The sequence below is a fragment of the Mizuhopecten yessoensis genome, unplaced genomic scaffold (assembly GCF_002113885.1).
Source record: "Mizuhopecten yessoensis strain PY_sf001 unplaced genomic scaffold, ASM211388v2 scaffold9525, whole genome shotgun sequence".
NCBI classification, from domain to species: Eukaryota; Metazoa; Mollusca; class Bivalvia; order Pectinida; family Pectinidae; genus Mizuhopecten; species Mizuhopecten yessoensis.
In genome coordinates, this window is record NW_018408091.1 from 213053 (window position 1) to 237834 (window position 24782).

The following is a 24782-nucleotide window of genomic DNA, read 5'->3' on the forward strand; positions in this document are numbered from 1 at the left end:
TGAAGTTAGTGCTGGATACGACTGACATAAATATGAACAAAGCTCCCTCTGTCCCCCCAAACAATTCAAATGTAAGGCTGTTCTCCCGTCATTGTCAAGTATGGTTGTAATGTCATACTTATCTCCTTTGGATTCTAGGTATTGTTTTACATGAGTTTCACACTCAGTAAACATGTCTACATCTGACTTCTCTGACCAAGCTATGTAATGTAGACAATGACAGCCATCCTTATCTACATTTATAGTTTTGTAGATAGTACTGGGTACGACCGACATAAATATGAACAAAGCTCCCTCTGTCCCCCGAAACAACTCAAATGTAAGACTGTTCTCCTGTCATTGTCAAGTATGGTTGTAATGTCATACTTATCTCCTTTGGATTCTAGGTATTGTTTTACATGATTTTCACACTCAGTGAACATGTCTACATCTGACCTATTTGACCCAGCCATGTAATGTAGACAATGACCACTGTCCTTATCTAGAACTGTGGTAAGTGCTGGGTATGACTGACATAAATATAAACAAAGTTTCCTGTTTCCTCTTCCGCCACTGTAATGTAACACTGTTCTCCCCTTATTGTCAAGTATGGCTGTGATGTCATACTTATGTCCTGTAGATTCTAGGTATTGTTTTACATGGGTTTCACACTCAGTGAACCTGTCTACATCTGACCAAGCTATGTAATGTAGACAGTGACAGCCGTCCTTATCTACAGCTGTGGTTAGTGTTGGGTATGACTGACATAAATATGAACATAGCTTACTGTTTCCCCTCTCACAAATGTAATGTAACACTGTTCTCCCCTTATTGTCAAGTATGGCTGTGATGTCATACTTACGTCCTGTAGATTCTAGGTATTGTTTTATATGAGTTTCACACTCAGTGAACCAGTCTAGTACATCTGGCCTAAATGACCAAGTTAAATGATGGAGAAAATGACGGCCGTCCTTATCTACAACTGCGGTTAGTGCTGGGTACGACTGACATAAATATAGACAAACCTCCCTGTTTCCCCACACACAACTCTCATGTAACACCGTCTTCCCCGTTATTTCCACTAACTGAGCCATGTACTGAGCACACACACAACTCCTGTGTACCACATGCACACGACCATCTACTGACTCACACTTGTGTTGATTATCCTCAATTTTACACATCGATTGAAGTAAAGTTTTCTCTAATGTGAGAAACATAGAATAACTTCCTGTCCTTGCCGCATTGAGCAAGCTTAATCCGAATATATCAGTGTTGTATACCAAGTTTGGATAAGTCTCAGACAACATGGTCACCATCTCTTCTCTCTGACAATTGCACGCCTCATGCAGGACATTGTAATTTTTATCATTCCTTGCTGTTGAAATGACATCCATACTGCAGCAGTTTACGTGACACTTCCACACTCCCTCCGATAACCACACAAAATGGTGTCTCCTTGTCAGGTTCTACACCCTCGCGCAGAAGATGTAAAGCACAGTCCTTTGCACCATATAAATATGCTTTATTCAATACAGAAGTTTGATCAACTCTTCTGTCATTTAACAACCTGACAAATTTTTCAACAAAAACAGGATCATTCCATACACATAGAGAGCCAATACTAGTACCGTAATCAATTTCCTCAGTTTCAAAATCTTTAAGCACACGTTCACACATGTATGTATAATGATCACATGATATGACAATCCCGTCTGGAGAGTTTGTGGAGGTTGTTAGATAACTGAGGGATTTGCTGGGACAATTCTGTATGTAGCCAATAGGTGTGATTTTTCCATACAAAAGTGCCACTGCCACATATATAGAATCATGATAAAATCTGTATACATCCTCACCAGACATCCAATCTTTCCCCTTCACAACCAAAAATCCTGATAATGTGTCTAAACTTTTCTTTACAAATCCTACTTTTTGCTTATAAGTTAATGTGGTTTTCACATCTTCACCATTATTGAAATTAGTTTCAAATGCTTCCTCTAACAATGTCTTGTTGACCTTATCACCGTTTGGATCTAGATCTTTTATGGGTAAAATCCCCCCACTGAGGAAGAGAAACAAAAGGGCAGAACATTCCCCTAATCTTGACAATGCTTCATTCAAAAACTTAAGAGGTTTGTTAAAAAAATTGACTCTTTCTTTCTGTAATTCAGGAAATTCTCTGAATAAACAACAACATTGTGGGAATCCAATGTCTGGGGCACAAAATATAATTACTTCTTTTTCCTCCCTTGTCCATTTAAATTTACCATTTTTAGGCTCATACAGATCTAAAAGATCCATCTTTTCTGTTGCAATTGTGTATGTGTTAGAACTCAGATCAATAATGTTTAGATCAGCAAAAACTGTTCCCAAAGAATGCTCTTTTAAAGAATTAAATACTTCATTACGAACCGTTATGACTAGAAAATTGGCCTGAGATTTTTCATCCCCACACAGTTTTGGAATTACAGAGTTGATCCTTTTGTTCCACTCCCCTACTTCCTTTTCATGCAAAACTTTCTCCCCAAATATATCATCAACAAAAACAACAAATTGTGAATTTGGAGCTAGCAAATCAAAGTCCTCCATATTGTTGAGCTGCAGGGGTTGTCTCCCTTCTTGCTCATAACTCAGCCAGTGAAGGTGTTGAATAGCTGTCGCTGTCTTTCCATCGCCAGTGTTACCTTTAATTACAACGATCCTGTTCTTTTGGAGCTTTTCTTTAGCATCACAGAAACCTTTGGTGACAATGAACCTCTTCTTGTTTTCTTCTTTGATCATGGCTTGAGTTGTTTCTGTATGAACAATTAGAAACTATGAAGCGAGAAATGATACGACTGTAAAAGGGAGAATTTTGAACAAGTTACAAAGTACCACAATTTATTTTATCAAAGCAGGGCTGGTTCAGCAGTGTTATCAATGTTTTGCAATACTTAACTATTTAACAATTCAATACGGTTATTTTTTCCAGTATGAGTCATTTCATAATAGGAGGTGAACAATTAAGCTGATAGCATAAAACTGAATTAGTATAAATGGTGCATGTTATTCTGGCGGGGTGATCATCGTTAAAGATATCTGCAACATTTCTCCTCTCGCGATGTACACTCTGGCTATAAAACTCACCTATCATCTGCAACGTTTCCCCTCTCGCGATGCACACTCTGGCTATAAAACTCCCCTATCATCTGCAACATTTACCCTCTCGCGATGTACACTCTGGCTATAAATCTCACCTATTATCTGCAACATTTCCCCTATCGCGATGTACACTCTGGCTATAAAGCTCACCTATCATCTGCAACGTTTCCCCTCTCGCGATGCACACTCTGGCTATAAAACGCACCTAACATCTGCAACATTTCCCCTCTCGCGATGCACACTCTGGCTATAAAACTCAGCTATTATCTGCAACATTACGCCTCTCGCGATGAACACTCTGGCTATAAAACTCCCCTATCATCTGCAACATTTCTCCTCTCGTTATGTACACTCTGCCTATAAAACTCGCCTATCATCTGCAACGTTTCCCCTCTCGCGATGCACACTCTGGCTATAAAACTCACCTATCATGTGCAACATTTCCCCTCTCGCGATGCACACTCTGGCTATAAAACTCCCCTATCATCTGCAACATTTCTCCTCTCGCGATGTACACTCTGGCTTTAAAACTCACCTATCATCTGCAATGTTTCCCCTCTCGCGATGCACACTCTGGCTATAAAACGCACCTAACATCTGCAACATTTCCCCTATCGCGATGTACACTCTGGCTATAAATCTCACCTATTATCTGCAACATTTCCCCTATCGCGATGTACACTCTGGCTTTAAAACTCACCTATCATGGCCTCTATCTTTGGCTGATAAAACTCACCTATCATCTGCAACGTTTCCCCTCTCGCGATGTACACTCTGGCTATAAAACTCACCTATCATGGCCTCTATCTTTGGTGATAGCTCTGAAAAATAAAGACACCCACATGATATAGGGTACAGCACAATTAAAATATAAACTTAACAATTTATTGCAAAAATTATTTACTATCTTACAGTGAGGTTTATCTGAAATCTCTGCGGCAAAACCGTTAATCGTAATAGTTCATTAATATTTATATTATATTAATCCGACATTAATGTTTATATTACATTGTTCCGACATTAATATTTACATTATATTGATCCAACATTAATATCCGACATTAATATTTATATTATACTGATCTGACATTAATATTTATATTATATTGATCCAACATTAATATTTATATTATATTTATGACATTAATATTTATATTATATTTATCTGACATTAATATTTATATTATATTGATCTGACATTAATATTTATATTATATTTATCTGACATTAATATTTATATTATATTGATCTGACATTAATATTTATATTATATAGATCCGACATTAATATCCGACGTTAATATTTATATTATATTGATCTGACATTAATATTTATATTATATTGATCTGACATTAATATTTATATTATATTGATCCGACTTGTCAACACTTTATAATTTGAGGATGACATATTTTTGCCATTGACTTTCTATTTCTATGATTTACGTATGTTGACATATTCTCTAAATTATGTCAACATGATCCGAGAGGATGGTGACATATTCTCAGTTTTCGTGGACAAAATTAACGAATTATATTGACATATGACTGCAATCTTTGCCGAGATATTAATCTTGTTAGTCAGCAACTCGACTATTTATCATGTTAATGCTTGGGTGTGACATTGACTTGCCACATGATAACTCTAGCTCACCTGAATATAATTAAAGTAATTGGTATGAAGTAAAGATATAGCACTCCATGGTAGGTGCTGTTAGCACATATGAAATTTCAGAAAGATCCATCCAGTACTTGAGATATAGCGATAACAAACTTCAAACAGAGCCTCACCCCTATGCCCCTACGGGGGTCATACCCACCAATTATATAAAATTGAGTCGACGTCACCCAAGGATGCTCCAGACTAAATTAGGATGAAATCCCTTAATCCCTATGGTAGAAGAAGGATTTTAAATGTTTCACCTCTATTTTCCCTATTGGGCCCCACCTCTCTGCCTACAGCGGGGTCAGACACACCGTTTATACAAAATTGGTTCCCCTTCACCCAAGAATGCTTCTGACCAAATATGGAACTACACCAAATATGGACCAAATCCTTTTATTCCTACAGAAGAAGAAGGATTTTAAAGAATAATTTGCTATGTTTCCCCTATTGGGCCCCGCCCCTCAGGCCCCTGGTGAGCCAGACCCATGGTTTATACAAAATTGGTTCCCGACTACCCAAGGATGCTCCACACTAAATATGGACCAAATCCTTTCATTCCTACAGAAGATGACGGACTTTTCCACACTAAATATGGACCAAATCCTTTCATTCCTACAGAAGATGACGGACTTTTCCACACTAAATATGGACCAAATCCTTTCATTCCTACAAAAGAAGGAGATTTTTAAAGAATAATTTGCTATATTTCCCCTATAATCCTTTCATTCCTACAGAAGAAGAAGGATTTTAAAGAATTTGCTATATTTCCTATGGACCAAATCCTTTTATTCCTACAGAAGAAGAAGGATTTTAAAGAATTTGCTATATTTCCCCTATTGGGCCCTGCCCCTCAGCCCCCAGGGTGGCCAGACCCACCATTTATACAAACTTTGTTCCCCTTCCCCCAAAGATGCTTCTGACCAAATATGGACCAAATCCTTTCATTCCTACAGAAGATGACGGACTTTTCCACACTAAATATGGACCAAATCCTTTCATTCCTACAGAAGAAGAAGGATTTTAAAGAATTTGCTATATTTCCCCTATTGGGCCCCGCCCCTCAGCCCCCAGGGGGGCCAGATCCACGGTGTATACAAAATTGGTACCCCTTCACCCAAGACTGCTTCTGACCAAATATGGAACAAATCCTTTCATTCCTACAGAAGAAGAAGGATTTTAAAGAATAATTTGCTATGTTTCCACTATTGGGCCCCGCCCCTCAGGCCCCTGGTGAGCCAGACCCATGGTTTATACAAAATTGGTTCCCGACTACCCAAGGATGCTCCACACTAAATATGGACCAAATCCTTTCATTCCTACAAAAGAAGGAGATTTTTAAAGAATAATTTGCTATATTTCCCCTATTGGGCCCTGCCTCTCAGCCCCCAGGGGGGCCAGACCCACCATTTATACAAAATTTGTTCTTCTTCACCCAACAATGCTTTTGACCAAATATGGACCAAATCCTTTCATTCCTACAAAAGAAGGAGATTTTTAAAGAATAATTTGCTATATTTCCCCTATTGGGCCCTGCCCCTCAGCCCCCAGGGGGGCCAGACCCACCATTTATACAAAATTGGTTCCCCTTCCCCCAAGGATGCTTCTGACCAAATATGGAACAAATCCTTTCATTCCTACAGAAGAAGAAGGATTTTAAAGAATTTGCTATATTTCCTATGGACCAAATCCTTTTATTCCTACAGAAGAAGAAGGATTTTAAAGAATAATTTGCTATGTTTCCCCTATTGAGCCCCGCCCCTCAGCCCCCAGGGGGGCCAGATCCACGGTGTATACAAAATTGGTACCCCTTCACCCAAGACTGCTTCTGACCAAATATGGAACAAATCCTTTCATTCCTACAGAAGAAGAAGGATTTTAAAGAATAATTTGCTATATTTCCCCTATAATCCTTTCATTCCTACAGAAGAAGAAGGATTTTAAAGAATAATTTGCTATGTTTCCCCTATTGAGCCCCGCCCCTCAGCCCCCAGGGGGGCCAGATCCATGGTGTATACAAAATTGGTTCCCGACTACCCAAGGATGCTCCACACTAAATATGGACCAAATCCTTTCATTCCTACAGAAGAAGGAGGATTTTAAAGAATAATTTGCTATATTTCCCCTATTGGGCCCCGCCCCTCAGGCACCTGGGGGGCGAGATCCACGGTGTATACAAAATTGGTTTCGTTTCACCAAAGGATGCTTCAGACCAAACATGGAACAAATCCCTCCATTCCTACAGAAGAAGAAGGATTTTAAAGAATAATTTGCTATATTTCCCCTATTGGGCCCCGCCCCTCAGGCAGCTGGGGGGCCAGATCCACGGTTTATACAAAATTGGTTCCCTTTCACCCAAGGATGCTTCAGACCAAAGATGGAACAAATCCTTCAAATCCTTCCATTCCTACAGAAGAAGAAGGATTTTAAAGAATAATTTGCTATGTTTCCCCTATTGAGCCCCACCCCTCAGCCCCCAGGGGGGCCAGATCCACGGTGTATACAAAATTGGTTCCCCTTCACCCAAGAATGCTTCTGACCAAATATGGAACAAATCCTTTCATTCCTACAGAAGAAGAAGGATTTTAAAGAATTTGCTATATTTCCCCTATTGGGCCCTGCCCCTAGGCCCCCAGGGGGGCCAGACCCATCATTTATACAAACTTTCTTCCCCTTCGCCGCAGGATGTTTGACCAAATATGGACCAAATCCTTTCATTCCTACAGAAGAAGAAGGATTTTAAAGAATAATTTGCTATGTTTCCCCTATTGGGCCCGCCCCTCAGGCCCCTGGGGGGCCAGACCCACGGTTTATACAAAATTGGTTCCCCTTCACCCAAGGATGCTTCACACCAAATATGGACCAAATCCTTTCATTCCTACAGAAGAAGAAGGATTTTAAAGAATAATTTGCTATATTTCCTCTATTGGGCCCTGCCCCTCAGCCCAATGGGGGGCCAGACCCACCATTTATACAAAATTGGTTCTTCTTCACCCAAGAATGCTTTTGACCAAATATGGACCAAATCCTTTCATTCCTACAGAAGAAGAAGGATTTTAAAGAATTTGCTATATTTCCCCTATTGGGCCCCGCCCCTCAGCCCCCAGGGGGGCCAGACCCACCATTTATACAAACTTTGTTCCCCTTCCCCCAAGGATGCTTTTGACCAAATACGGACCAAATCCTTTCATTCCTACAGAAGAAGAAGGATTTTAAAGAATTTGCTATATTTCCCCTATTGGGCCCCGCCCCTCAGCCCCCAGGGGGGCCAGACCCACCATTTATACAAACTTTGTTCCCCTTCCCCCAAGGATGCTTCTGACCAAATATGGACCAAATCCTTTCATTCCTACAGAAGATGACGGACTTTAAAGAATAATTTGCTATATTTCCCCTATTTGGCCCCGCCCCTCAGGCACCTGGGGGACCAGACCCACCATTTATACAAAATTGGTTCTTCTTCATCCAAGGATGCTTTTGACCAAATATGGAACAAATCCTTTCATTCCTACAGAAGAAAGATTTTAAAGAATTTGCCAAATTTCCCCTATTGGGCCCCGCCCCTCAGCCCCCAGGGGGGCCAGACCCACCATTTATACAAACTTTGTTCCCCTTCCCCCAAAGATGCTTCTGACCAAATATGGACCAAATTCTTTCATTCCTACAGAAGAAGAAGGATTTTAAAGAATAATTTGCTATATTTCCCCTATTGGGCCCTGCCCCTCAGCCGCATGGGGGGCCAGACCCACCATTTATACAAAATTGGTGCTTCTTCACCCTAGGATGCTTTTGACCAAATATGGACCAAATCCTTTCATTCCTACAGACAAAGAAGGATTTTAAAGAATAATTTGCTATATTTCCCCTATTGGGCCCTGCCCCTCAGCCCCATGGGGGGCCAGACCCACCATTTATACAAAATTTGTGCTTCTTCACCCTAGGATGCTTTTGACCAAATATGGACCAAATCCTTTCATTCCTACAGACAAAGAAGGATTTTAAAGAATAATTTGCTATATTTCCCCTATTTGGCCCCGCCCCTCAGGCCCCTGGGGGGCCAGACCAACCATTTATACAAAATCGGTTCTTCTTCACCCAAGGATGATCCACACCAAATTTTGTTAAAATCCGCTCAGTGGTTCATGACTGGTAGTGTAAAGTTGACGGACGACAGACGACGGACGCAGGACGCTGCGGTATGGCATAAGCTCACCTTGGTCCTTCGGACCAGGTGAGCTAAAAATAGGCTTAATCATGCATAAACCTAATTATCATAAGCTATTGGTACCCCCGATACATCATATTATAATTTCTAGGAAAATGATTGGTAAACTTCTCTTGTTTTATTTTGCATAGATTAGTTTCAAGTTAATGTCACATCTGCAGAGCATTAAAATAATAAAAAGCTTCCTACTTTCGTGATAATTATCTCAGCAAAATTTCTTTTCAGAAAATGTAACAAGAGAGGGATGTTGGCGCCCACCATTATACCATCTTCATTAGTCTATCGTCAGTTCAATCTTTTCTCTTACATACACAACTAAGGGGACCAAGGGGAACTTTCATATCAAATTTGAGTACTTCCTGAGAAATAGCGGTAACAAACATTCACTGTCAAAATCCAAGATGGCTGTCTGTCAGCCATTTTGTTTATCTGTGATCAGTCTCAAAAGTAAACTTGCACAAGTACAGTCCATGGGGAACCTACATATTTAATTTAAGAAAGATCCCTCATGTACTTCCTGAGAAATAACGATAACAAACATTCACTGTCAATATCCAAGATGGCCGCCAAGATTCAGTCTCAAAAGAAAACATCGACAACTAGGAACCAAGGGGAACCTGCATATAAAATTTGAGAAAGATCCCTCCGGTACTTTCTGAGAAATAGAGTTGTTTAAGGACGGATGATAAGAATTGTGCAAGGACGAATGTCAGACAACGGACCACGGAGGAAGGGCAATTTGAATAACCCACCATCATGTGATGAGTGCCTAAAAATATGTCAATATTTTTTTAACATTATTGCGACATATTCATAGGTTATATTGACATCTTCTCAGATTATGTCAACAAAGCCTTAAGGTGTCTGGTAAACTTGTGGTAAGTTGCTGGCAGAAAAATGTCACCACCCTATACAAAAGATCATTTCCTTTTCAATTCAATATCAATACAAAAGGTCCATGGGCCTTAATGGTCACTTGTTATTTGTTGTTGTGATGTGACAATAACAAAAGTATATATTATCCAAATGTGCCTATTTGACAGTGGTTTCCTTGACAAAATGATGTTTGGGAGTGACTAACATGTATGGTATATATAGCTGGCCACTTTCAGAAAAAATAGAAGTAACAAGAGGCCCAGGGGCCTTAATAGCTCACCTGGTATTTTATTTTTCAATTTAAAACCTGCTGAGTACCATACAGGTTTATCAAAGGAGTACAATAAACAAAGTTGCAAGAAGAACTACATATAAATCTGTTTTGGTAGGAAAGACACCAAGAAAATGAGTTTCTGTGTTATGTCCCAATTTTCCTCTATTTCCCCTTTTGGGCCTCACATGCACCTTTTTATACATATTATACAAAGTGAGTTTTTTTCCCCCAAGCATGTTCAGACCACATTTGGTTTAAATCCCTTCATTTGTACAGAAGGGAAAATATTTTTCTCTATTTCCCCTTTTGGACCCCACTCCTCTGCCCCTGGTGGGGGGGCACATCTTCCATTTATAAATATTAAATTCCCTTTGCCCGAAGATTCTCTAGAACAAGTTTGGTTAAAATCCCTTCAATAGTACAGAAGGAGAAGGATCTTTAATGTTTTCCTCTATTTCCCCTAATGGGCCCCCACCTATCTGCAACAAAGAAGGGGAACCCACACACCTCAGTTTATACAAAATTGATTCTTTTGGACCTAAGCATGGTTCAGACTGCATTTGGTTTAAATCCCTTGGCTTGTATAGTAGGAGAAAAAATTTCCTCTATTTCCCCTATTGGTCCCTGCCCCTCTGCCCTCAGGGGGGCCACACCCTCTGTTTATTGAGGCTCCTTTGTCCAAAGATGCTCTAGAACAAATTTGGTCAAAGTCCTTCTATTGGTTGAGAAGAAGAAGATTTTTAAAGATTCACCTATTTTTCCTCTATTTGGCCCCACGTCTCTGCCCCCAGGGGACCATACCCTCCGTTAATACAAAACTGAGAACCCTTTGGCCAATGATGTTCCAGACCAAATTTGGTCAAAATCATCTATGCAGTTAAGGACTATTAGCGTTTTAAAGGAAAAAGTTGCCGGACGCCGGACACCGGACGCTGCGCCATGGCATAAGCTCACATGTTCATAATACAAGAGGCCCAGAGGGCCTGTATCGCTCACCTTAATATGTTTAAAATAATTGGTATGAAGTAAAGTTATAGCACTCCATGTTGGGTGCTGTAAGTACCGTCCAGTACTTGAGATATAGCGAGAACAAACCTCAAACAGAGCCCCACCCCTATGCCCCTTCAGGCCAGGTTAGCTAATAAACTATATTAAATTTTACCCTCTTCCCGGATGGGAATCGGTGACCTTGGAGTGATGAAATTCAAACGTTTGATAAAGTATCTTTTGATTCCAGCATATCTGGGTCTGAAGAAGAAGATTGTTGATTTTTTTTTGCCAATTTGACTCCTAGGGGCTAAGATACATATGATTTCACTTTTTGTTTGTCTTTGATCATGGATCCATTGAAACTAGTTTATTGGTTTTGGACAAGAAGTCAAAAATGTAAATTGTTTATGGATAGACGAAGCTGGACAAAAGACGATCGCAATAGGTCAACCGAGACTTAATCTCAGGTGACCTTATAAGTGATCCTGGGGAGTTGGGTATTGACTGTATGAACAAGCATTCTGTGGGTATTGATGAATCAATACATGTCCCCTACCGGCCCCCCAAACTTTAACCTTCAGATTTTGGCCAAGATAGTTAAGTCCAAATCATGTCAAAAATAAAAAAAAGGAATTATTTATTCACTTTCACTAAACAACATTAATGTTAGACCCCTAAAGAACCTCTGTCCATAAAATCAGCATCCTAACAATATTATTAAGTGAACGGTGAGCCATTACAAAACTTTAACCCAAACTTTAACCTGCAGATGTTGGCCAAGATAGTGAAGTCCAAAACATGTCAAAATTTTCCCCCAAAAATAACATTATTTTCCATTTTCAATCCACAGCATTAATGATAGACCCCTAAAGAACCTCTATGCTAAGAATCAGCATCCTAACATCATTATTAAGCGAATGGTAAGCCATTACAAAACTTTAACCCAAACTTTAACCTGAAGATTTTGGCCAGGATAGTTAAGTCCAAAACATGTCAAAAATTCCCCCAAAAAATAAAATTATTTTCCATTTTCAATCCACAGCATTAATGCTAGACCCCTAAAGAACCTCTATGCTAAGAATCAGCATCCTAACATCATTATTAAGCGAATGGTAAGCCATTACAAAACTTTAACCCAAACTTTAACCTGCAGATTTTGGTGAAGGACGGACTCAGACAAAACCTATAGTCCCCCCCGGTTTCACCAGTAGGGGACTAATAAATAACAAGAGGCCCAGAGGACATGTATCACTCACCTGGATATGTTTAAAAGTCATTGATATGAAGTAAAGATGTACATATGAAACTTCTGAAAAATCCATCCAGTATTTCAAACTTCAAATGTCAAAATTAAAGATGGCGGCCATCTTGTTTTTCTGATCAATTTCAAAATGAAATTTTTGCAACTAGAAACAAAAGGGCCCCACCCCTCTGTCCCCAGGGTAGCCACACCCAACAATGATACAACATAGAATCCTTTTGCCCCAAGGATGCTCAAGACCAAATTGGGATATAATCCCTTTATCTCTATGATAGAAGAAGGATTTCAAAGGTTTTACCTCTATTTCCCCTATTCGGCTCTGCCCCTAGTGGGTCCAAACCCACCATTTATACAAAATTGAGTCCCCTTGGCCCAAGGATGTTCCAGATCAAATTGGGATGAAATCCCTTAATCCCTATGGTAGAAGAAGGATTTTAAATGTTTAACATTAATTCCCCTTTTGGTCCCTGTTCCTCTGCATCCCGGGGGGCACACCCACCATTTATACAAAATTAAGGCCCCTTGGCCTAAGGATGCTCTGGAACTTATTAATTTAGTGAAATCTACTGGGCTGTTCTGGACTAGTGGCATTTAAAGGGAAAAGTTGACCGATGGACGCCGCTTCATAACATAAGCTCATGTGCTAATAAAACTTTCGACTGAAAAATGTTGATTGACTCTCCTTTGAAAGAGGAGACAATAACACATTCTCAATAAATCCAGATAGTTTGCAATGCATCCCCTTACTGCTGGTGCACTACGTTATCATATGACTATATACTGATATTAACTATGGACAGACATGTCTGATATAGCATACACATAATTATAACAACTATCGTCAGTACCTTTCTTGCGACTGGTGTTTGTTGCCAGGACATCTAGCTTGTCTTTAACAGCAGTGACATCATCTGTAAGTATATACAATGGCAGAACATGTCAAAACTGGTGATTGATTTATAACAAGATCCTAGAAGGATCTTTGTCAGATCTGCAGAAGATGATCGTTTGTCTTCTTTGCTCTTCATTTTCTTTACATGTACTATTACCCAGTCCCATGTTAGATATCGTAATGGGAACCGTGTACATCAACTTAACCTTGTAATGTCATATTATCTGCCACTATGACAAGTATATGGTATTTGTATACATGCAAAATGCTACAAAATTTAATTCTTACTGTCAATGACAGATGAATTCTCATTAGGGCCAGGGGTACATACACATAAAATAGTAATAACAAAATTGATTTGTCACAATTCAAGTGGCCAGCCTGATTTTTTCTACCCGTCCCAAAGATCAATACGGTAAACCTCCGGTCAGTTCGAATCGGCTCATAGTTCGAACACATATTTTTTTCAATGAAAAAAATAATTTTCTAGCTAGTGATAGTTCAAACTCTGATTGACCCTAATTCGGATAGTCCAAACTTGTCAAATGAAGAACGATTTTTTTTCGGCAAACTCCATTGAAAGCTCGCGGCGATCGGCCCCGGAAAAATGCCAATACTTTGATCAACAGACACGTTTAGTGTAATGGGATGTATGTGTGAGCATTGCATTACAGTTGTGACAAACAAACCATAAATATATGTCACAGGTTTTAGCGTTGATTCATTTTTTACATTGTTTGAAAAATACATCGTGCATGAGACAGCCAATTGCAACTTAGGCCCCGACAATGTATAAATAACATGCGATCAGTACGAACTGATGTCACGCTGTATGGCAAACTAAGAAATCGCCCGTGTATTGTCAAATACAGTGTTAACTAAGCATTTTGATTATTTAATTGCCACCAGACATCCCTTAATTATTGCCCAGCTCACACCAGGTAGGGCAGGACACGCGATATGTCGCGGTAGGGATCGGCCGCCCAGCCATTGTGAGTGACGTGATTAGCATTCATGTCCAGTTCCAAAATCCACAGGTGTCCCAATTAGCGATGGGTAATTTTGAAGGTGTCAAATAAGTTTGGTAGGTATTAGGACTATATCACTTATAATTTAAAGCAGACATGTTGATGTTCTGGCCTAATTTTACTAACATATAGACCTATATTTACAGTTGCGCTTTGTTAACGCAACAGGTTATGTAGACTATGTTTTCAATTTATTAAACGGACCATTCATTACGAAATAATATATAAAATAGTTTCTGATTCAAATAAAACCTAACCACGCAGAGATTCCATATTTAGGTATCTGATACAAACTAGGTAGTCTAACTTTTGTGTCACAAATGAATCGTGTACTGTTTTGGGGCCTGCACACAATGGCCTCTGCTTCGCAATAACGATCATAATTATCTCGAAATGAAGAAAATTAATGATCAATTAACATCGAATGAAATAATATACTATCATTTCACCCATTTATAAATATGTCGGGTATATGTTTGTGACTTGATTTACACTTTGCCGAATATTTTGCCGATAGTTCGAACTCACGCTTATTTTCTGAAGCATAATTTCGTATAATCTGAACAGGTTCATCAATATTTATTTGATTTTGTTTGAACTGACCGAAGGTTTACCGTATGCATAAGTAAGGATCATTGGGAGGGGCTGTAAGGCAACAACAACTTCTTACCGCGCTATGAAACCAAGTAATATGATTTCTAAGTCTGTATTCAAACTTATTGAACAGTAATTATTCATCATCAGAAGTTAATTGCACACTTGCCAATATTCAGGATTTAAATTTATTTAGCTTCAAATATATTTTTTGCCAATATAATTGAACAAGGGATAGGGCACAAGTTTTTATAATTTATCACAGCCTTCTCCCGTCATACATTTACAATTAAATGTCAATAATGATAATAGGCATAAACATAAAGTAGATATATATAAATATATATTGAATTTAGTACCTGAATGTGACCGGTACAGATGTTACGGGGCTAAACACCTTCCCTCAACCATGGGACAAACCTTTCTGTAATCAGGAATATTCACGAGACGAATATCCTTTTTCAAATGTTTTTACAATGACCAACTACACGCGCATAAAAAAGAGAAACGTTTGTGAATTATTTTATTAAATTGTACAGCTCAATGTCTTTGGCCAAACTTTTTTTCTAGACCATGCATATAAATTTATGTATTCTCTCTTTCCCACTTTCACTGTCTCCATACGCTAACACTTAGTAAGTCATATTAGCCATCACACATAATAAACTGTATGGCAATACCACTACGTGTACATGTAGAATATGTGTCAGATATGGAACGTGTTGAGATACTTGATAATTATATTTTTTCAATACTTTACATAGATTAAAGCATTCTGGTAAATGGACCCTTTTTATGTTGAGACAACTTTTCTTTAATCATTATTTTTTTGTCCGAAACAGAAGCCGTAGTTATCAGCAGCACACATCATTTTTACAACGTAAACAAATGTTTCCCCCCTGTTTTCAATATGTATTCCGATTCTATCTGAAGTCGAAAATTAATTCTTTATAGAGAAAAGGTTGTTATATGATCATACATTCTAAGTCAACATCATATGAAAGAATGCATGAACTGCTGAAAAATTGCGATTTAAAAAACAAATGTTATGCGATCCTATTTACTAGAAGTAGGTTCTCCTTCCTCAGTTATTCATCCTGGTTCGTCATTTTGACATCTAGCTGAGATAATGTAGCTTTCTGACAAAGAGCGATTNTATATTTTTTGCCAATATAATTGAACAAGGGATAGGGCACAAGTTTTTATAATTTATCACAGCCTTCTCCCGTCATACATTTACAATTAAATGTCAATAATGATAATAGGCATAAACATAAAGTAGATATATATAAATATATATTGAATTTAGTACCTGAATGTGACCGGTACAGATGTTACGGGGCTAAACACCTTCCCTCAACCATGGGACAAACCTTTCTGTAATCAGGAATATTCACGAGACGAATATCCTTTTTCAAATGTTTTTACAATGACCAACTACACGCGCATAAAAAAGAGAAACGTTTGTGAATTATTTTATTAAATTGTACAGCTCAATGTCTTTGGCCAAACTTTTTTTCTAGACCATGCATATAAATTTATGTATTCTCTCTTTCCCACTTTCACTGTCTCCATACGCTAACACTTAGTAAGTCATATTAGCCATCACACATAATAAACTGTATGGCAATACCACTACGTGTACATGTAGAATATGTGTCAGATATGGAACGTGTTGAGATACTTGATAATTATATTTTTTCAATACTTTACATAGATTAAAGCATTCTGGTAAATGGACCCTTTTTATGTTGAGACAACTTTTCTTTAATCATTATTTTTTTGTCCGAAACAGAAGCCGTAGTTATCAGCAGCACACATCATTTTTACAACGTAAACAAATGTTTCCCCCCTGTTTTCAATATGTATTCCGATTCTATCTGAAGTCGAAAATTAATTCTTTATAGAGAAAAGGTTGTTATATGATCATACATTCTAAGTCAACATCATATGAAAGAATGCATGAACTGCTGAAAAATTGCGATTTAAAAAACAAATGTTATGCGATCCTATTTACTAGAAGTAGGTTCTCCTTCCTCAGTTATTCATCCTGGTTCGTCATTTTGACATCTAGCTGAGATAATGTAGCTTTCTGACAAAGAGCGATTCTTTTTATATATTGCGTCGTCGCGCCAGAGGAGGCCGGGTATTCATATTTGTTCTTATTTAAATCTTGTATGTAAAAACAAACAAAAATTGTTTAATTCAGCAACATAATTAAATCATACCATTTTGCTGAACCCGGTAATATTATAAATTATGTAAATCTAATAGCGCACATATCCTCATTTGACCCCGAGTACCGACAGAGGAGAGAACAGAATACGCTGTGGCCATCACAAGTTATCCCTTGGAGGGCCTCATGGCAAAATCAAACTAACCAGTCACTTACCCTTCCTTTCGCCTAAACCACAGCATAATTATAGAAACACAAAGTAAACTCTCTCCGATACATGCCCATTAACATATTAAACTAAGTTGATCTGTGTTCAAACTCGGACAAAGATACTAGCGAGCTAGTTAATAGTTTTAGATATGTATTCATAACATAAACAGCGCTAGCATTTCTGTCAATTCCATTTCAGCTTAACCGGCTATCCGGAAGAATACATGCAGTGTACTAACTGCTAGGGCAGTTATTTTCTCCTTTGAATACTTCCCACCTGTTATAATGATTCCGTAACGTACTACTTGCGCTATCTTTTGACCATTTGGCAACTTTTCACCTCGTTGCCGACACGAACCAAACCCTTTCTTTCGCTTACTTCACACGACCAGTCATTTTGTTTACAAAGAAATGGTGTGCTATGCGCATGGGCTAGTCGAGGGAAATCCCTGAACAAAACATTGGTCAGACAGGTAGCTTTACTAGTTTTTATTCATATATTTAGATCTTACCCTTTATGATACCCTGTCTGGTAGCAACATCACTGATGTTTGTTGCCATGGCTCCCTGTCTGGTAGCAACATCACTGATGTCTGTTGCCATGGCTCCCTGTCTGGTGGCAACATCACTTATGTTGGTTGCCATGGCTCCCTGTCTAGTGGCAACATCACTTATGTTGGTTGCCATGGCTCCCTGTCTGGTGGCAACATCACTTATGTTGGTTGCCATGGCTCCCTGTCTGGTGGCAACATCACTTATGTTGGTTGCCATGGCTCCCTGTCTGGTGGCAACATCACTTATGTTGGTTGCCATGGCTCCCTGTCTGGTGGCAACATCACTTATGTTGGTTGCCATGGCTCCCTGTCTGGTGGCAACATCACTTATGTTGGTTGCCATGGCTCCCTGTCTGGTGGCAACATCACTTATGTTGGTTGCCATGGCTCCATGTCTGGTGGCAACATCACTTATGTTGGTTGCCATGGCTCCCTGTCTGGTGGCAACATCACTGATGTCTGTTGCCATGTCCCCCTGTTTAACTGCAAGACATATACATTTAAGTTTAAATATATGCAAGTCAAAAATTGTGACAAACTTGGTAGCCCTTTATACCAGCATGCTACTGGCCAAATATCATCACCCATTACCTTTAAGTTATTCAGAAGAAGTTGTTTAAAGATTTTAACATATTTGACCTTTGTGACTTTGAATATGGGTGAAGGTCATTCATTTGAACAAACATGGTATCCCTTCATCCCAGTATGCTTCTGGCCAAATATCATTACCCATGGCCTATTGTTTATTTAAGAAGTCGTTTTAAGTAAAACCTTGATGACGGAAGCCGGACGACAGACGTCGGGTGACGGGCAATGGAGGCGGATGGACAGAGAATGGACGCCGCACCATGGCATAAGTTTTCTAAACCTGGAGTTTTAAGTTTCTAGTTTTTTATTTCCATGAGTAGATTGTACACATGCCTGTGACAGTCTTCAGTAATTTCAGCAGTTTCTACTGATACGAGTACGAAATCACAGTCACTTCTTAAGGGCACGGAAACCAATATACAAGAGGATATTCATTCGCAACGAGCAGTCCAGCTTGGGAAATAGAGGTCTTTATTCTGACCTCTGGCAATATAATGAGGTTTTGCTGTACCTAAACATGTTGTACATTTCAAAAGAAGAGATGACCAGACAACGTGAAATGGGGAGACTCAGTAACTTTAATCAATTAACATGTTGCAGAGTCTCCCCATTTGATGTTGTCTGGCCATCTCTTCTTTACTCTTATGCCGGACTAGTGAATTCCATAGAAATCCATCAACTGGGGTATGCTGAACCTCGCTGAACATACCAAGAGAGGTCGTTGGATCTCCATCCCTTTGTATATTTGATATATTTGTAGGCTGCTATTATATTACATATGAAAATCTGGTTAAGCACATTGCTTACACTCCATATAAATATCTCAACCTTATAATTGACAACAGTATTACTATGGAGTGTGATGATCCAATACTATCTGGAAAAAACTTATCCAAAAACTTTCACCAGAAGAGGGACACTGAGCCCCCCCCCCCCCCCCGCCCCCCCCCCCCCCCCCCCATTCTTCTAATAGGCGAGCTAAAAATATAGGCAGTTGACTATACATTGGCCAAGACCCAAAGGTCATGCTGCCAATCCAATAATACTATATTTCATTAATGAGAACTTATTAAATAATCAAGTGCTAAGTAAATAACTGACCTTTTATCTCCTGTACAATGGCCTTGACCTCCAATTCAGCATTGTATTGTTTCTCAAGTTCCTGTATATAACTCTTCTCTGTATCAGGGTCCATGCTCATGGTCAGTAGAGCGTCTACAGCTGTTATAAACACATCTCCTGTAAGAGTGCCCGTTTCTATTTCAAGGACACTCTGACGGATGATGGCCCACCTACCGTTAAAGTCTGCATCAGACAGTGAAGCTGTGGGAAGATGTCCGTAAGCTTCATTCCTCTGGACTCTCAACCGATCAATATTAGCTGAAAGGGACCTGTCTGCATTGTCTGGTGTCCTCCCCCAACCTTTCTGATGTGGTAGTATGTTGATACCCTGGATATTTCGAATCAGTCTGTACAGAAGAGTAAAGTCCAAGTCCCCAAGGGCACCTGTAAACACTCCACCTGAGGGATATAAAATCTGTTGCTGATGACGTTCAAGATTTTTGTAAAGGTGAACTCTCTGACTCTGTAGAATGGCTGTAAGTCCTGGAGGTGGTAGTGTAACTTTCAGCACTGATCTGAGAAGGTCTGAACAGATGTCGATAACTAGTCGGGACAGTCGGGCAAAGTTTGTGGTTTCACTACTGGAAGGATAGTTTGTGGCCATCTTCAATTAAAGCTGCTGCACCCCAATGGAGGAGATTGATGAGCCTAGGAGATAGAGAACAGTAGAATTCTACACACATACACTCAAAATATATTATACAGTGATTTGTTCTTCAAATTTTCAACATTACTGTAACTGATTTCATTGTGTGTGTGTTTGTATGATGACACTTTTGTGATATTTTAATGATATTAGGTGGCAGTGTACAGTAGCGTTCGTTGGCCATGGGTGATTGTTTTGTACAATGAATAATCCCTGAAATATTAAATTATCAAATTTTTTAAAAACAATCAGCACTCAAATGAAGTGGAGTATGTGGGCTTCATAATTGTTCAAGAATAAAAAAATGAATTTGGTATGAGACTATAGTTTTAGCCATTTACAAATCAGTGTCTACACAACAAAAGTTAGCATTTCATGTATATGTTTATACTCAGCACATGTGTAAATATTGTGAAAAATCACCCTGAATGACCTATGATAAAATTTGAGTATTTCTGTTACCGAGTAGGTGATATTTAATTTAAGACAGGTTTTTTAAAAAAAAGAATTTGCAGGGGTTTACCGTAATTTTGGGTTAAAAAAATCATGTTTACACTGATTCAGAATCAGTGCATTCCAAGAAAATACTGATAATTTAAAAATGTTTAAACTTAAAATTTCCTACAAATTACTTACATTTATCCAAATTGTTCATGATAATGACTTAAAATGTTTGTAAAAAAATTATCTTTTGATAACCTACCAGCAGTCAAAATATAATGGGCTAGGAAACATACTTTTATTTGGCCTGACTTATGAGTATTATAGGTGTTTGGAACTCGGACAATAAAGCAAGAAGTTTAACAACACTACTTTATATAAAACACAGAGTAAGAACTCTAAAAATAGATCCAGTACTACCTCTGTCATAGCACGGATCTAAGTCCGTGGTTATAGATATCATATATATATCACTATTGTTTATATACATTCAGAATTTCAAACAGGAGCCTCTAAATAATGTTCAGTATATTGAACGTTTTGGAGTATCCTGTTGAAGTTGAAGCCTGTGTGATTATCAACATAACTCCATGAGCTTATTTCATATAATGCCGCATCTAAATAACATCAATATAGTACATCAGAAACAAGAGGCCCATGGGCCTTAACGGTCACCTGATATATTTNAAATTTGAATAAACACACGCACATCTTAAACTCATAAACGCTAATGATTTACTCAGAATCCATCCCTTTCACATGTTAGCTCATGGAGGCAGCCATCTTTGTTTGTAGAAAAGTGGGTCTCCTTGCAATGTAGTCTCATTCAACCAGACGCTTGATCACTTGTAATTCAATTAGTCTGGTCAAACACAGTACTTTAAAATTACCATCACCAGAGGGCAGTGTTTTTACTTTCGTTTCCGGACGTTATGTCAACGCTATTAAACACATTTCAATAAATAATGAAATTAATGGAAAAAATTACCTATACATGTATTCCTGAAGTACCTGTGTATTCACTTTTATCGAGAACAATGTAAGAAAATGTGTCAAATCTCCAGAATAATGCCATATATTTCCATTGAATAAATCATAACTAAGCAGTTTTAGGCCCAACCTTATTTTTACTTTTTATAAATGACCTACCAGACCATGTTAACTGTAAAGTTAGGCTTTTTGCAGACGATTGTCTATTGTATAGAGATATCAATAACCAATCAGATGGAACATCACTCCAAAATGATTTATCCAACCTTGAACAATGGGAAAAAGATTGGCAAATGAATTTCAATCCGGAAAAAATCCTATGTCATCCATATATCTAAAAAAAAAAAAAACAATTTCTTTTGATTATAAACTACATAACCATACATTAGAGTTTGTAAAAGAAAGTAAATATCTGGGAGTAACCATTAGCAATGATCTTGATTGGGGACCACACATCAATAACGTTACATGCAAATTAAGCCAATAAAACTCCTGTTTTTTTGCGTAGAAATATAAAAACCTGCACACGTAAGGTTAAAACCCTTACGTACACATCACTAGTGCGCCCAGTCATGGAATACTCCTCACCTGTTTGGGATCCATACAAAAATCATCAAATCACTCAGGTTGAGCAGATTCAGCAGAAGGCAGCTAGATATGTATATAATGATTATTCAGATCGTACTCCTGGTGCAGTTTCCAATATGATAAAATCCTTAAACTGGGACAGTTTACAAAATAGAAGAACTAAAGCCAGACTTGTTGCATTCTATACATTTAATTGGGGGTTGGTCGAAGTACCGAAAGACATATAAATGGTCAAATCAGACAGTCGTACTGAGGTATATAAACACAAATTTAAACAAATTTCCACTACTCAAGATTTTTATAAAAATTCCTTCTATCCCAAAACTATAACAGACTGGAATACCCTACCTGAATCTGTGTGCATGACCTCTTTCCCGTGAATCCTTCAAAAGTGTCATCTCCACTTTAACTATTGAAGGGATCACTATACTAATCCACAAGGCCATGCACTGTGCAAATTGTATATATGTTAAAATGTTGTTAATCTTCAATGTTTTTATTTTATTAATGTATTCACATATTATATGACAGTAACATATCTTAATATATAAAATTCTAAGTCCATTCCAAATTGTACATAGCGCACAGTTCCGGGACGTTTTACACTCCTATTACAGGAGTCTTCTCCCGTACTTGGGCGGACCAAGTCCATGCAGACGCAAGAAGGAAGAAGAAGTAAGCACAAAGCCAACAAGGCTGACCAAAGTTAGAAAAAAAGCATGCAAAGCATGTGAGATTTTACCTGTACACCACTAAAAACACCTTCAAGTTCTCACTCAGGTAGTCTGGCTTGACTTGTATCAATAGCCTTGTTAGCTTCATGAATTATTGTAAAATATTCAATGAAAATACATGAAAGTATTCTTTTTGAAGCATTTTCTTACATTTTTCTCGTTAGTAGTGAAAACATGGATACTTCAGGAATGCATATACAGGTAATTTTTTAATGAATTAAAATATTCAATGTAATTTTGGGCTACTCAAAAGTTAAAAAAGGGTGTGTCAACCTTTGACCAATGAAAACATTTACCAGAATCTCGGTAAGCCTCGTTATGATGTCACAAAACGAAAGCACTGGGTTTGACCAGACTCTCTATTCGACGTAGCTTGCGCAGGCAACAAGAGTCTGGTTGAACGACACTGCTCGCAATGTAGGTCCCGATATGGTAATGAGATAACAATATGGCGGCAACCTCTAGTTACATTCGGCAAACCTCGGCCGATTCCGGTACCTTTCATCCGAGGTGTGCCGAATGCCTCTAGTTACTCCCGAGGTATTTACGGAAAGTGCCGACGGTTCCCGATTGCCATAGAAGAAGTGATTCCCGTACGGTTTATCTCCCTTTAAGTGTTTTTTTTTTCTCTTATGTATTTTTTTTCAATTAATGCATATATTTACTTTTACCAAAGACATACTCTATTTCAAAGATTTCTAGACGATTTTACATTGAAGAAAAAATATATATTTCAATTTATTTTCGTTCAAATGCCTAGTCTAACTATTTACTTTCTGTTTCGCTTTTATTATCATTAGTAATTCTTTTCTGACTATATATCCGTAAATGTTATCTGATGTATAACTGTTTGATACCATGATGAAAAACTATCTCCTATTTTCATACAGGAACGATAAATCTAGGAAAACACAACTGATAGATGTGTATTTATAAAACGACGATCGGGATAAGAGAAACACCACACCCATTTCTCAATTAAGTTATTTCGTAAAACACACAGTTAAATATTTATCTCATAATTATGATGTCAGTGCTATGTAAATTAATGATTACCTGCTGACAGTATGGATATGGTGTTGATTTTAAAGTGTGGTGATCCGATCGTCTCCGGCAGACGGGAAACTCACAGGGCTCGAAGCTCCCTGTGCATGTAAAGGAGATCACTATGGCAACAAGCAGAAACACACGTGACAACATTACTCCCATAATGCATATCCGATTCAACCAATCAATTGAATGAAGTTTGGGCACGTGGGCCGTTTTACTACGTATTTACTAGACAATATACGTGTTTTGTACAGTTTGGGAGGACTCTTCAACTTCTTTTCAATGTGTTGATATATCTTGAACGTTAACGTTTATTCTTCATGTGCCGACGATGGCAAATAGCCATAATATAATTGAGTTTTTCAGAGATTTATTGTTTGGCAGGACGCATTCAATTAAGATATCTGATTTGTTTATATATATATAACCATGCAGATATATACTGCCATTTTATACCACAAGCTGTTCACGTTTTGTTAAAAAGAATTAGACTTTTAAGTAGTAGCACGGACTTAAATAACAATCTAATCTAATTCCGTGGTAGTAGTAATTAAAAGACTCGATTCTCATGAAAGGTTTTTATTTTATCATTTTTTGAAATTTACTGAATCACGATGTCAAAAAGTGGGTCAGTGGAATCGCTAGCTCAGTGATAGCACAATAATGGCAGTCGGTCATAAGAAACCATTCCCTGTTTCAAAATTACGCGAAACGATTCATCAACTCCTGTCCTGGCCGGGGGGGGGGGGGGGGGGGGGGGG

The 24782-nt window shown here is 38.3% G+C and overlaps 1 protein-coding gene across 3 annotated transcripts; it reads right to left on the bottom strand.

Moving 5' to 3' along the window:
* Positions 1-1328: 1328 nt before the first annotated feature.
* On the bottom strand, positions 1329-24129 carry LOC110458272. Of its 3 annotated transcripts, none has more exons than XM_021509896.1 (6): positions 24028-24129; positions 19552-20220; positions 17821-18345; positions 13257-13319; positions 3912-3941; positions 1329-2774 (listed from the first exon to the last, which is right to left on the bottom strand). In XM_021509896.1, the coding sequence occupies exons 2-6, from the start codon at positions 20174-20176 to the stop codon at positions 1348-1350; spliced, it is 2670 nt and encodes an 889-aa protein (XP_021365571.1). In that variant the 5' UTR covers positions 20177-20220; positions 24028-24129; the 3' UTR covers positions 1329-1347. The 3 variants fall into 3 exon arrangements, with proteins under 3 accessions (XP_021365571.1, XP_021365572.1, XP_021365574.1); XM_021509897.1 differs by lacking the exon at positions 24028-24129 and adding an exon at positions 21369-21441; XM_021509899.1 differs by having other exon boundaries at positions 2609-2793.
* Positions 24130-24782: the final 653 nt, after the last annotated feature.